Below are 15,281 nucleotides of genomic sequence, written 5' to 3'. Positions count from 1 at the left end.
TCATCAGACAAAACACTTAAATCACTGGTACCCACAGAGACAAACCCCACATACCCCATCTCCAAACCATCTTGGTACTACTATCAGTCCCTCACTATCAAATTTCTTGTAAACAAAATCAAATCCTAAAAATTCAACATCTATGTTGATCTCGTAATTTCTGATTTAACCATGAACTCCAGTAAATCAAAGTCTTCAAACTTCTGCTCAATTTACTAAAAAAACTTTCTATTCACTGGTACTTATCTATCCTGCCTAAAATGGTCTAAATCTTCCTTACGAAATGCAAGCAGGACCATTACAACATCTACCAGTATCACCAATTAACCCACTTCCACTCCCTTGGAAAACATTTTCAACAAAATCATCAGCTAGCTCCAAGAGCTAGATCGGAATTAGCTACTCCACTATTAATCTAGGGGTTGACACTGAGGCCAACATCATTCTGATGGTGAAAAATGCTTTTAAGATAACAAGAGTAACCTCCCTCTTGCCCCAGCCTGAAATACCATGTACTAGGAGGCAGCACTAAATACCCCTGGCCCTGGTAGCGACCTTAGGTTCAACATAAATGCCAAATAAATTCATTCACAAGGGTAAAATTGCAATCCCGATTTACAGGCTCAGGAATGGTGACATTTTCCTCTTGCAAATGAGAGTTAACAGTGCAGAATAATTTCCACTAGTATTATGAAATTGATGCATTCAGGCAGATATGTGGACATTCGTAGTGAACACCTACAAACTTGGAAATTTGTGTGAGTTCACAGTAAGGATCAATACTGATACTTTATTTTTAAAACACATCTAGTTTCTTCCAAAGCATTGGTTTAGCTGTTTTTTCTTTTAATGTTGTTAGTCTTTTACAGAAGAGGCTTCCAGGCTTAGCCTCTTGAAATTAAATATTAAAGCAAAACATTCCATTATATCCAGGAAAATAGCCTGATGCACAGCTCAATTGCCATACTTTTTACAATTACGAAGGTAACTTAAACAGTTGTAATCTCATGAAAACATGTAGCTTTATTCATAAAAAAAGTTCATAATGTCTTGCAAAACTAGGATTTAATCCAGATGCAGAACTATTGTTAATGGACATCTCGTTGCTTTATGAAGTACTGTGCTACACAATTGGACGGAGTATGCAGTATAAAAATACACCCAATAAAATAATAATTATCTGTTACAGGAAAAGTTACTTCTGTGAACTTCAAGATATTTATGAAAAGCTGGAGGTCTGTTGAAAACTCTAGAAAAGATCAATGACAAACGGATGTTAAATGTGGGAAACATACCCTACTTAGTCGAGTCTTTTACCAAAAACTCTGTGTTGGCAGACATGGAGAATACAATTCTAATCTGAAACAGGAAGGAGCCACCCCATCATAGTCTAAACTGAGCTGCTGGGAAACAAGATGGTTATGTTTTGTAAATATATATGATTTTCGAGATAACTTCTTTTCATAAACCACATTGAGCATCTCATTCAGTCTATGGCTGATGGCCCTGTCGTTGGTATTATCCCCTGATACAGTCGCTGATTCGATTTTCATCTATGTTCATCTTTTCCTCTGACTTGTATTCCAGTTGTCCAATTACAAATAATTTTAGGATGAAAAAGATTCTAGGGAGTCAAATGCATGCTGTGTTTACATACTTGCACTCAGTGTATTCCTAATTCTGAAGGAGCTGAGAATCATAATAGGAGTTAGCCACTAGAAAGCCTATGTGCAAAGTGGGCAAGTGTTATCGAGAGCAGAAATGCTGATGACAACTGAGCTAACCAAAGATTAAACTGTATTTGGAGAGGTTTCATTACTTGGCAGGTGTCTGGCTTACTTGTGCATCTAAATAACTGTACATTTGAAAAGCAAATCATTAACTTACGTGTTTGGCTATTACTTGAGGCCTGGAGTCAATATCTGACTTGAAGTTCAATGTTCCCTGACTCAATTGAGACAGCCATTGATGATTATCTTTGATACGCTTGTGGATGGCTTTCTGGCTATATTCTGAAGGAGACCTGTGTCTAGAAGATTCAGTAGCCTTCTCAACAAGTTTTTCCTTATCTAATTCTATTTGACTCTTTGTAGGCGAACAGCTTTTTCCTTTTGGTGACAGTGAAGTGGATTTTCTGCGACGCACTTTCCTTTCTTCCTGCAATAAAAATACAGTTGAGGATAACGTTATCATAACACTTACTCAACATTTATGAAACGCTATTGCTATATTTCCAATGGAAGGCCTAAAATCAGAGTAATCCAGTGAGGGTCAGCAAGGGCCAGATCAATTCCAGATTTTCAGAATGACCCTGTTGATGCACATAATTGCCAGTGGCAGTGAAGTTTACGTGGATATCCAGAAAAACGTTCATGGTTCTAGCCATTGGGGACCAACTTTGGAGACCCCTGACCAAAACGATCACAGTGCTAGACATCCCCTTAGGATAGGATCCTTCTAAACGGTCTCCTAACAGTACAATGCTATCAGTGTTCCCAATGAGTATAATATGTTTTTCTAAATGCATGCTTACTTGGCCTGCATGTCTGATATAATGTTTGGAATTTCAAGGTATAAACGTAGCAAAACACAGTACTCAAGGAGTGTTACCTTTCTGCCATCTATTGACACGTAGAAATATACTTTGCACCCAGTGAACAGATTCTTGCAGTCTTGTTTTTCTTATTAAATGTAATTAGTTCTAACTCCTGTTGACAACCCCACCACCCTATCCAGATGGAATGGCTGCATTCACCTATGGCTGAACCCACCCAACAGAATCATGCCCATGTATGACCTTCGTGATTTGTAAGCCACAAAGTGTAGGTCCTGATCCCCTTAGAGTAGCAATGTTTCCCTATGACACTTTAAAGTTCTTCTGGCAAAGAGATACCTAAATATGCTCTTACCGGAGAAAGAAGATTAAATCAGATAATGTTTGACATAAACTTTGACTTTGCACTTACAACATAAAATAAAATGCAAATTTGATCAGCTAAAAAGGCTCAACCTGTACTAAAAATTGTAGAAAAGACAATCACAAATTAAGCCGTTTTGAAAGTTAATATTTAATGATAGTCACTATGAGGAAATTTAAATACTACAGAGGATTTGGATCATATTGGTGGAAAAATATGCTTCATCACTTCCTCAACCTCTAAATTAGAATTAGCGCCTAGGGGCATCTCCACATCTTTTACTTTTTATGCAAGATGTATAAAGATACAAGTTTATTGTTTTCGCTGGAAACTCTGATATATGAGAATTGAGTAATTTCATTGTACATGGAAAATAATGCAGATTTATAAATCTTGGCCAAAACCATTGGCAAGGAGCCTGAATCTCATGAGAAGATTTTAAAAAGTCACAGGATTATCTGGGCCGCTGAGGCAGATTTGAGTAGGCAGGGCCCAATCTCTCTGGCAAAATAGTAAATTATTCCAACTTCAGGATCACACAATGGACCGCAATTTTCCCCCAACTACATGAGGAATCATCTTGGATTAGTTTTCTCATACCACAGAGAAGAAAATCAGGAGGCCTGGGTTATGTGTTCAATGCAGTTATCAAAAGTGGCTACGTACTCATTGCCTGCTTATTGGCAACATCGTTCCAATATTTGAATAAGAAAACCATCATGAGCCAGCCAAATATCCCCTTATCCAGAACTGGGAGAACAGCGACAATGTACTAAACAGTGTGGAGTGTGTGCAGGCTGGATTAATATTAAACAAAGGACTGAGCACAAATGGCCAGGCTATGAGGCTGTATCTCACCTGTGTAAAATGTAGTACGTTCAAGAAGACACTTATGTTTATGTCCTTTGTTTATCTAAAGACAGCCTTCGATTCTGTAATGGCAAGGGATGCCAGAATGGATGATTTGTCATTGTGGTGCTTACACAAAAGCATGACGTCCAGAGCTAGGTATGGAAGACCTGGTGAATGTACCAATGAGTTCTCAATAAACACTGGAGCACATCAGGGACGAGTAACAGCTCCATTATTATTCAGTCTGCCCATGAACGATCTGGGGCACGTTTAGCCTTGTTTTGAATGTAGATGCCCCAAAAATAGGAGACAATAAGATTGCCATACTTCTATTTGTTGAGGACACGGTGCTACTGTCACTAACAGAAAACTTGACGCATCGCTTACTGAATGGCTTAGAGACTGTTGTAACAAGAACTTTAAAAAATGTGAATATTGGGGCGGGGGGGGGGAGGCTACCGAGGTTAACAGCCCCAAAGCTAATACTAAACACAACACAAGGTTACCTGGGGTCTATTTAAGACATGGGTACTCACAAACTTTATCTCGGGGTCCAAAAGAATAGTCTGGTTTGTGACCGAGGGCCCCACCGATGGGCCTGCAGGTGAGGGTGTGGTTAGTTGGGGCTGGGTCATTGGGGGAGGGGCTACTAGAGGCAAGAAAAATTCACTTTTTCAAAACATTACTTGACAGTATTGTGTTTCAAAAGCAGATGCAAGTACAGAACTACAAGGAGGAGACAAGAGGGTTGGCTAAGTCGATACTGTAGCATAATGTTGCATGTATACACTTGCATTGGTTCCTCTCTTCTCTGCGCCTACTTCATCTTTAATGCATTCAGAATTCTTTACTGCACCATGGTGGGCAATGGGCACAATGCTCGTGCACACTCACATACACACACACACACATACTTCCTAAAGACAAGCAATTGTGTATGTGCACACATTTATTCACATACAAACACACACAGTCTTTGAGGCATTTCTATTTGACTCCGATCTGTCTTTTGCTCCCCAGGTAAATCGGGTGGTTGGAATGTGTTCCGGGATACTTAAGAGCCTTCGAAGGGTCCTTGACCTACTGCCGATTGATGCTAGACAAACTCTTGTGCATGCCTTGGTAACATCGAGACTCGATTACGCCAACCTATTATATCTGGGTATTACGGCCAAAAGTCTCAACCGTCTCCAAGTATTGCAAAACGCCACAGCCCGGCTGGTGCTGAGGCTCCCTAGGAGAGCACCCTCTAAAGCCGCCTTGAGGTCCCTTCACTGGCTTCCGATCCGTGAAAGGATTACCTTCAAAGCTTTATGCATGTGCCACCGCATCTTTGGAGGTAGAGCACCCGGCCCTCTGAACGGCCTTATCACCCTTTATAGACCAGAGCGGATGCTTAGATCCTCTGGCATGGGTCTGGCTGTCGTCCCCAAAATCCGTAAAGCTCGGATGGGGGGCAGATCTTTCAGGCGCCTTGCAGCCAAGAACTGGAACCTACTCCCCATTGAATTGCGCCTCGAACCTTCTGAGACCAAATTTCGAAAGGCCCTCAAAACCCATCTCTTCCGCCTGGCACTGTTGTAATATCCTGACCCTCTCACAGGTTTTTCTTTCAGCGCGGGGACACGCCGGAGCACGTAACCAAGCGCTTTACAAAATTCCAAAATAAATAAAATACATTTCAGTTTTTTTACACTTACCTCCCACTGCCAGGGGCTGCATCTCCCCTCCTGTGCATGGCTTGAATGTTACAGGCCCTACACTTCAATGAGAAAATTCCTGTTGCATCGTAGTGCCAATTTGGTATTGCAGAATGGGTTACTGTCACTGTTATACCAATATGGCCAGGCATTAATATTCCACAACAAAGAACAACCAGAGGATCACATATTGTGAGGCTTGATGCAGGGTTGTGGGTACCATTGACGGTCTACTATTGAAATTTATATTTTAGGCTAGCTGTATTTTTACCACCAAGCAGTCAACAAAATCTTGTAGAATTTCTGAAGTCTTTAGTGATGATACATAAAACAAAATCAACATTTCAAAGCTATTACCTATTTTGAGACCCATATATTTTATAATAGTGTGGGTAGTGTCTCTTAATCCTAGCCTTCACACTGTCAAACTGGCCCACAAACAGACAAAGCACAGTCCATTACTGACCTGGAAGAAGGCGGTCTGGCAGCAATCAGACTTGAAAAGAAACTGTTCTGCGGGTGGAGAGGGGAGGCACAGGCTGGCCCAATCCACCAGAGGCCACCTGCTGCAGTCCTCAAAGGCTGCAGACAACGTAGAAAGGAGCAGGTTGCGGCAGCAACGTCATTAACAGAGGCAGCAGGAAGCTTTCAGAAGGCCCCGTAAAAGTCAGCCGTGAATGCGCAACAGCTGACTTCAAGGGGGCCTTTGCTGCCCGCCAGTGCCAGGCGTGTGACATCACCGAGGCTCTCAGTGAACACAAAAGAGAGCCGCGGGAGCATGCGCAGGGAAGCGGTTATCGAGCATGCTCCAGCAGCCCACTTTTTTGTTTACCGAGAGTTTTGGGGAGCGGGCTACAATTGTGGTGCTGTGAAAAAGGTCCACGGGCCGCCTAGGAAGGTCTGCCGGGCCGCATGCAGCCCGCGGGTCGTACTTTGAGTACCACAGATTTAAGAGATGTGGAGATTTCTTGGGAATTTCCAGTGGCCAAGTAATCACTTACATGATTTCATGTGTGTCAGGTCATTCATAAAAATGTAAGGCAAACCTTCACACACTAACCTAGGTGCCATGCTTCATCATAGGGTTGCTTCCCACGCCCGACAGTCTGATAGGGGGGTGGACATACTCATCAGATTGATCAAGAGTTCTTTGGTGGTCATGTTGTGCTCATCTGTCAATGAAGGCCTTCTAGTGAAACCTATCTTCCATATTTTAGTCAGGGATTTTTTACTGTGGGATATTAAAAACAAGGTATATGGGACCATACGGGTTGTCACAGTTCCCTTGTCCCTGTAGTCAACGTGTTTCAGACATCTCTATGTCCCAAAGCCTTCCTCAGGATTGAGATCCCTGATATTGCAACTCTCATTCACAGTCATGAATTCATATTATATGTGTGTATATATATATATATATATATATATATATATACATGCACTTGTCACTTTAAAAATGGGAAGACAAAATGTAGCATGTCATGTGATCAAGGCCCCTGGTGGGTTGAAACGTGTCATGGCAGCACAGCATGAAAAATAAATGACATTTGCACCAAATAAGAGGAGTCCGTGCCTTTGTTTGATTCCTGGGCTCAGAGAACCGAAACGAAAAGGAGTACTGGAAATATATATATATATATAGATAGATAGATAGATATAGATAGATATATATACACACACACATGTGCTGTGGATGAACACAGCTGTGGCCAAAGTTACACCCCTAGTTCGAGTATAAGCAAGAACATGGAGGCTGTCCTCAGGGCCAAAGAAAATATTGACTGCCAAACGATGTTTGTGATTACTACCCACATCCATAACATGAAAGCAGTTACACCAGCTCCCTACATAGCAGGTTGGTGAGATTTGGCTAGATAAATTAAAAAACTGAAATATAATTTTTGAGAGGTTTCTTGCAATTGAGTTGGGGCACATCATTACGTTTTTCAAGGCTTCGGCTGGGCCTTCATTGCATATAGGCCAATATTTTATTATGTTATGTTGTAATTTAGGCTAGGCTCCAGAGGGGCCCCTGAGCAAATGTATACCTTAGGACAGCTTTAGGAACTGCCTCTTACTAGGTGACCCGGAGAGCAAGTTAAAATGGAATAGGTGTAATGAACTGTGGATGCATCCCACATTAATAAATTAACTAATCACTAAGCAAATTATGAAAATATATTGACAATCCAAACTGGAGGCAGTTCGGAGTTGGGTTTGTGGTGGCTCTCTTTATTATCTGTATCTATTGTATGCAAACCCAGTGTGGCTTCAGATTATATCTTGATGAGATAGGGCCCAAAATCTACTGTACATGGCATGTAAAGTTTAGACTTGGGGTACTTACTGTGCAGGCTTCTACCACAAAGTGGTATCGAAAAGAGAACAAAGACAAACTCAGTAACTTCAAATGTTTTGGAATTGAAACAGTCAGACACTTTGTTTTGAACATCCTTTTTTGAACAAAACAACTGGTGCGCACAAGAAAGCATTGCTTATCTGTTCAGGGCTCAAAATATCTTAACCTACAAGGAAACTACAGAATTGATCCAACAAACACTGCCAGTTGTGAGGAGGGAGCCTAAGGGATGGTGACTTATCTCAAATGGTTGTTGTAGGATAACTGGAAGTACAACCAGAAAAGGTGGCTGGACCGAGACTGCAAATTCAGTGACGGGGGTGGGGGATGTTACGTTAATGGCTCAGGGGGTGCTATGACAATGCCAAAGGAAAGGAGCAATAGTGACTTTCCTGATCTTCATTTTGGCACTTAGGTCAATACTTGCCAGCCTGATTTCATCCCTCCTCAGTTTATACTAATTTCTGGATATCCTTAGACCTGTGGTCAATAAAATTAAAGGTTTTGCTGTACCTGTTCCGATTGGTTAGAAAAAGTCGACCTGTTTGACAAACAGCCTATCATTCCAGACAGGAAAACAACCAGAAGTTCTGAGGAAACGAACAGCTGCAACCAAATGTGACACCCAAGGGGCGGGGAATTTGGGTTTCCTCTGAGAACACTGGGCACATTTCCTTACTCTCTAGAATTTGCTGCAAGATGGAGGAATGTAGTGTTCTGTATTTCTGGGGAGTCAGGCTTCTACTTTCTCTGTGAGATAGTCGCTAGCTCATTGGTTGTCTCCTTCTCAACAAACTGCTTCACAGAATCTGGTCAAGTCACAAAAGCAGGGAAGTAGAAGATGTCAGGAACCTGTTGGGCATCGTAACACTGGACTGTGACAGCAGGCACCCACAGGAGGAGCATGGATCTACTACTCAGTGCAATCTTTGAAAGTCACTGAAGTGAACTGTGATTGAGTCCTCTAACTTGTGCCCTGGGTAGATGACATGCTTGAACACTTGGTTCAACTAGTCAGTAGCACTACCCCTAGAAGGAGAGACAGGATTGATCCAATCGAGCAACTGCATGGCAAAGATGTCTCTGGAGTAGGTAAGGGGCTGGTTGAACACTCTGCTCCCAGACACTTGGCACTCCACTGATGGATCTGGATTTGGCTAAAACAAGGTCGACCCCTCACCACACTTTTTCAGACTGCCATTGTAGGCTTCATGAAAAGGTGCACACAAAAGTAAAAACACAGCATGGCACACATCCTGTGTGCCATACCTCCAGGCCTGAGGTACCAGACCCCTTGACGCAATCAATGCTTGTTTAGAGTCCAATCTGGGCTCCAATAATCTGAAGACTGACCAGTCAAAGAGGGACATCAGCTCCACAGGGCCAGCACAGAGAGTGGCCCAGCTGTCCTGTTTTGTCTCCCTGTGCAGGTCCAGATCGAGAACATGACTACCTACGATGCACGAGGGCAAGGTGACTAAACCCAGCTGCACTCGAGCTTCCCGGCCCAGGTCCGCGAACACCGTCTGATCCCCTTTACTCCCAGGACGCTCATGAACTGACCCCATTATGAGCTTCCAGTCTTGTCCCCAACTCCTCCTTTGCAGCCTATTTCTAGGTTGCCTGCCTATTAGCCAGCGGTGTAGTGCCAGGTTACCAACCTGTCCAGCACCCGTCCAACACCTCTGCACCCGACACACCAGGTCAGGTAAAACCAAACCGGTGGTGGAATTTGGGACCTTTGACCCCTAACATTCCACAACCTAAAGGAGACAATCGAAATCCTATTGCATATGCAGTAAATATTCTTCTCGCCATTGGAAAAGCATCACTGCGTAAAAGCACACTGTTTGCTAACATTGCTCCCCCCTCCAGTTCCCTCCTCCCCCCGAGCTCAGGACTGGTGCAGTGGCTCCAGTTGAACAACCCTAAACAGCAACACATAGCTCTGATTTACGTAAGGGGCATGTGGAGGGAGTTTTGTAAGAAAGCTGGCCCTTTTAAGGTAAGTCAGTGACAAATGAGAGCTAGGCAATTTCAGATCTTAGGATGTTTAACAAGATGCCTAAACTCTGATGCAAGGTTCAGTCCACTTGATCCCCATGTAATGTGATCTTCACAGCCTTTTCAACAAGCACTGGCAAAGCCGACAGGTCTTGGATCTAAACGGCTGAGCTATTAGCAAACACATATGTAATTATGTACTGGGGCATAAGCAAAAGTGGGGGAAATCACAAAGAAAAACATGCACACAAATGCAGTGATAAATGTCAAGGAGAAAAGACTCCCTTAAAGTTGGCACAGGAAGAATACAACACATTCAAACAGATCATTGTGCCGTTAAAATGCTTCAGTGCAGGACAAACACAAGAACAAGCAGGAGAGCAATTAAATCAAGAGAAGTCACCTGAGATAGACAACACAGCCATCCAGTCATGAGCAAGGGGTGCCCCAAAGCCCACAGTGCAGCTGTCTGTAGTTGTCTGTAGTTGAAACCTAAAAATCACTGTTGGAATGCCACCAAAACGCCTTAAAAAGTCACCATTAATCCTACAAAGTTTTGTATTAGTCTGATATGCTAAAATGTTCCCTTAGAAAACAATTATCCTCCCGATTCCTTGCAGGAGTCCTCCTACACCCCACTGCAAATTGGTCTTCAAATAATGCCAGTTTGACCAATGTTACCAGTATAATGCACCTGCTGTGACTATATTCTATGTGGGAGACCTCTCACGTGCCCCGTAAGGCATGTGAAGCTGCACAAAATATTACCTTTCTCTCTATATAGCACTTAATATCTCAGTTTTGCCGCCTGGAAGCCCTCGAAGTAAAGGGTGTTTTCATTACCCAATGAATGGCTCTCTATCTACCTTAGAAACTAAAAGGTAAGCTGGCCTCAGGATGCTATCTTGTGACCTGGAGGTCAAGCACAGACATCAACAGTGAGCAATTACGCCTTTGAGCACTTGCGTCAGCTTTAAAAGCCTAGTTTTTATGACCAGACTTTGAACAAAGTGGACTTAGAAAAGTCGTTCTCCGTTGCACAGGAGCCCTTGCTCCTCATGGCATGCAGTTGTCATTGACGTACTGCATGCAGGTTGAAGTGGTGGTGCATGGGTCTGAAACAACCTAGATTCTACATGATGTGAGTCAACTGTTGTGCCGGCCTACTTCAAAGATGAAGTAGCCAATACATTCTGTCTTGCACTGAGCAATGACCGTAACTTAAGACTATATACTAAGTGCTATTAGCACACTACTACAGGCAAATTGAAATGTTCTCCATTGCACATAGCAGTTTTCATGGGTACTGCAGGCTGCACACCAATTCCACATATTTTTCTTTACCCAGGGCACATCGGGGTACTAAGGACATTTATAAATGGTCCCATGCTTGAATCGTACAGTTATGTAATTGTAATTAAAATTGCATTGATATGGCACTTGCTACCCCTCACAACGCATGGAAGCACTTTATGCAGGGCAGCACGCTGCTCCGAATACAAGATTAGTGGTTAATGCAGTGATTATTGGTGGTTATTGGAATTAGTCACTGTTAGACGGGGACCCCGAGGGTCGGCCGAATACTGGGGGAGAGGCCTCCGATGAGGGCCGTCTCCGGCGATCGTACAGACAAGTCACTTCCCTCCCCACAGATAGACACCACACAAGGATGAGATCAACACTCTTTATATAGGGTTCTTGCGGCAAGGTTATCAGCGGTACAGGAGATTCAGGACTCGAGGGCCCTCTCAATTCTAGTCTCTGTAGGGAAAGGGGGTAGCGGGACAGTCTTGGTACCAGATCGGTACAGGAGGTGGCAGGAGGGAAGCTCACAATCCTCGAGCTTAGGGGTCTGCAAGGTCGGGCCGCGGCAGCGCCAGCCGGCTAAGATAAAGGTCGACAACGAAGGAGCCGCGGCAGCGCCAGCAGGCCAAGGCGATGGTTCAAGTACAGAGGGCCGCGGCAGCGCCAGCAGGCTAAGGCGATGGTTCAATGGGCAGAGGGCCGCGGCAGCGCCAGCAGGCCAAGGTGGTAGTTCACGTTGCAGAGGGCCGCGGCAGCGCCAGCAGGCCAAGGTGGTAGTTTCACGTTGCAGAGGGCCGCGGCAGCGCCAGCAGGCCAAGATGATGGTTTCACGAGGGTGGGCCGCGGCAGCGCCAGCAGGCCAAGACGAAGGGTTCACAGGGCAGGGCTGCGGCAGCGCCAGCAGTCCGTCAAGGATGAGTTCTTCTCGGTGTCTCTCGACTCCAGGATACAACTGCCCTCCTGGTCTGGGGCTTCCCCAGTTATAGGTCTGGTTCCCTTTGATGTCCGGACCCTCGCGCCTTGAGGTCGGGAGGTCCGGAATGAGGGGGTCCCGACACCCAGCAGGGGGTTGGAGCCAGCGCCCAGGGAGGCCGGGGGTGATCGACACCCGGCGGAGGAGAGCCGTTGACGCCTTCTTCTTTCATTGACCTGCCAAGTGGTCTCCTGTGTGGAGGTTGGTGCCTCGATGTCGGGCCGGGCCAGGCCCCGGGTTGGGGTCGAGTCGAGGCCACGTGGCCTCGTGTTGGAGTGTCCAAAGATGGCTGCCGGGCCGGCCATGGGGCTGACGGGGACCCGGCCAGCCGGTACGGGAGGGTTCAGGAGCTGGAGTCCCGGTGTGGACGTGTTGGGGATTACCTCGGGGGGTTGTCGGGGTGGCTCTTGCTGGGGATTCAGGGAGAGCCGGGGTCCGGGCCCTGTTGTGCGTAGGGGGTGACGGCCCGGCTACGAGGCCTGTCCAACATGCGTCCCCCCCAGCTGAAGGCAGGGAGAGTCAGCCATCCTCTTGGGGACTCTCCTCGCCGAGGCGGAAAAAGCGTGACAGGCCGTCTGCGTTGGCGTGGTTCTGGCCTGGACGATGCTCCACAGTGAAGTCCATTCCCTGTAAGGAGATGGACCAGCGCAACAGTTTCGGGTTCTCCCCCCGCATCTGCATCAGCCATTGCAGGGGTCGGTGGTCTGTCTGCACCCAAAAGGGGGTGCCGAAGAGGTAGGGCCGGAGCTTCTTGAGGGCCCACACTACGGCGAAGTCCTCCCTCTCGATGGTGCTCCAGCGCTGTTCCCGGGCCAGCAGGCGTCAGCTGATGAATGCCACTGGCTGATCGACTCCCTCGGTGTTGAGTTGGGAGAGGACGGCCCCCACGCCATGATCGGAGGCGTCCATCTGTACGATGAATTCCCGGCCGTAGTCGGGAGCCTGGAGCACGGGGGCAGTGCACATGGCGGCCTTCAGTTTCTCGAAGGCCGATTGGCAGTCCGGGGTCCAGTTGATCGTTTTGGGGCTCTTCTTGGATGTGAGCTCCGTGAGGGGCCCCACGATGCTGCCATAGTCCTTCACGAACCGCTGGTAGTACCCGGTGAGCCCCAGGAAGGCCCGGACCTCGGTTTGGGTCGTAGGGGGTTGCCAGGCCTGGATGGCAGCGATCTTGAGCTGGAGGGGGGCCACCAGACCGCTTCCCACTTGGTGTCCTAGGTAGGTCACGGACCCTTGGCCCACCTGACATTTGCTGGCCTTGAGGGTGAGCCTGGCCTGCTGGAGGGCGTGTAGAACTTCCCGCAGGTGGTGGAGGTGGTCGGTCCAGTGGTGACTGTACACAGCGATGTCGTCCAGGTAGGCGGCGCTGAATCCTTCGAGGCCCGCCAGTACCTGGTTCACGAGTCGTTGAAATGTTGCCGGAGCGTTTTTAATGCCGAATGGCATCACCCTGAAGTGGTAGTGACCGTCCGGGGTAGAGAAGGCGGATCGTTCTTGGGCCCTGGGGGTGAGGCCGATTTGCCAGTAGCCCGCTGTTAAATCGAAGATGCTCAGGTAGCGGGCGGCCCCCATACGGTCAATTAGCTCATCTGCCCGGGGGATAGGGTGAGCGTCGGTCCTGGTAACGGCATTCAGTCCCCGGTAGTCCACACAGAACCGGAGCTCAGGGGCAACGCCCGGGGCGGCGGCCTTGGGGACCAGGACGACGGGGCTGGCCCAGGGGCTGTCCGAGGGTTCGATCACTCCCAGTGTTAGCATCTTGGACACCTCGGTCTGGATGCAGGTGCGCACCCGATCTGGTACGCGGTACGCCCTGTGGCGAATAGGGGGGCTGTCCCCGGTGTCCACATCGTGAAGGCACCAGGGGGTGACCCCAGGGGTGAGAGAGAACAAGGATGCGAATCGTGTCAGGAGAGCTTGACAGTCTTGGCGTTGCTCCGGGGACAAGGCCTCGGAGAGTCGGACCCCTTCCACGGAGCCATCCTGCTCGAGGGTCCTCAGCAGGTCCGGAAGGGGCTCGGAGTCTTCTTCCGTCCCGTTATCGGTAGCCATCAGGAGACTGAGTTCTGAGCGTACAAAATGGGGCTTGAGTCTGTTGGCGTGGAGGACCCGTAGGGGGTTCCGGGAAGTTTCCATGTCGATTAAGTAGGTGACGGGCCCCTTGCGTTCGATCACCTTGAAGGGTCCGGACCATTTGTCCTGTAGGGCACAGGGTTCAACCGGGGACATCACCCAGACCTGCTGTCCCGGCTCGAACTCGAGGGAGGAGGCGTGCTGATCATACCATTTCTTCATGTCTTCCTGACTGGCTTCAAGGTTGACTTTGGCGATCTCCCTGAATCGCCGGGTCTGGTTGCGAAGGGCCAAGAGGTATTTGTATACATCCGGGGGAGTTTTCTGGGGGGCCTCTCCCAACCTTCTTTGACTAGGCTGAGGGGACCCCGGACGGGGTGCCCGTACAGAAGTTCAAATGGGCTGAAGCCTAGGGATTTTTGAGGGACCTCTCGGTAGGCGAACAGGAGGCACGGGAGTAGCACGTCCCACTGGCGACGGAGGGGCTTTTCTAGGCCCATGATCATTCCTTTGAGAGTGCGGTTAAACCGCTCGACCAATCCATTTCCTTGTGGGTGATAGGGGGTCGTGAATTTGTAGGTGACCCCGCACTGTTGCCAGAGAGACTTCATGTATTTCGAGATGAAGTTCGTGCCCCTGTCGCTGACGACCTCCCGGGGAAAGCCCACCCGGGAGAAGATCCCCATCAGGGCTCGGCCTACCACAGGCGCCGTCACGGTTCGAAGAGGGATAGCCTCGGGATAGCGGGTGGCGTGGTCCACCAGGACCAGGATGAACCGGTGTCCTTGGGCGGTTCGGGGGTCCAGGGGCCCCACAATGTCTATTCCCACCCGTTCGAACGGGGTGGTGACGACGGGAAAAGGCTGCAAGGGTGCTTTGGTTTTTCGGCCACTTTTTCCGCTGGCCTGGCAGGTGGGGCAGGCCTTGCAGTGGTTGGTGACATCTTTTCGCATTCCGGGCCAGAAAAAGTGGGTCACCAGGCGGTCGTACGTTTTGTCCTGTCCCAGGTGTCCGGCAAGGGGTATATCGTGGGCTAAGTTCAAGAGGAAAACTCTGAAGCGGAGGGGCACCACCAGCACCCGACTGGCCCCCAGTTCTGC

The 15,281-nt window shown here is 47.6% G+C and overlaps 1 protein-coding gene across 4 annotated transcripts in view; it reads right to left on the bottom strand.

Moving 5' to 3' along the window:
• The window catches only part of SPATA6L (spermatogenesis associated 6 like), a 690,230-nt gene that overhangs the window by 320,224 nt on the left and 354,725 nt on the right, over nt 1–15,281 (bottom strand). For 3 of the 4 annotated variants that reach the window (XM_078677396.1, XM_078677397.1, XM_078677398.1), the window contains exon 7: nt 1,888–2,157. The exons of the other annotated variant lie outside the window; for it this stretch is intronic. In XM_078677396.1, the coding sequence (XP_078533522.1) occupies nt 1,888–2,157 (270 nt within the window). The remainder of the gene's footprint in view (nt 1–1,887; nt 2,158–15,281) is intronic. 4 annotated transcript variants of the gene reach the window in all.

This window comes from Lissotriton helveticus, chromosome 2_1 (genome assembly GCF_964261635.1).
Source record: "Lissotriton helveticus chromosome 2_1, aLisHel1.1, whole genome shotgun sequence".
Taxonomy (NCBI): Eukaryota; Metazoa; Chordata; class Amphibia; order Caudata; family Salamandridae; genus Lissotriton; species Lissotriton helveticus.
This window is presented reverse-complemented; position numbering and strand designations above follow the sequence as displayed.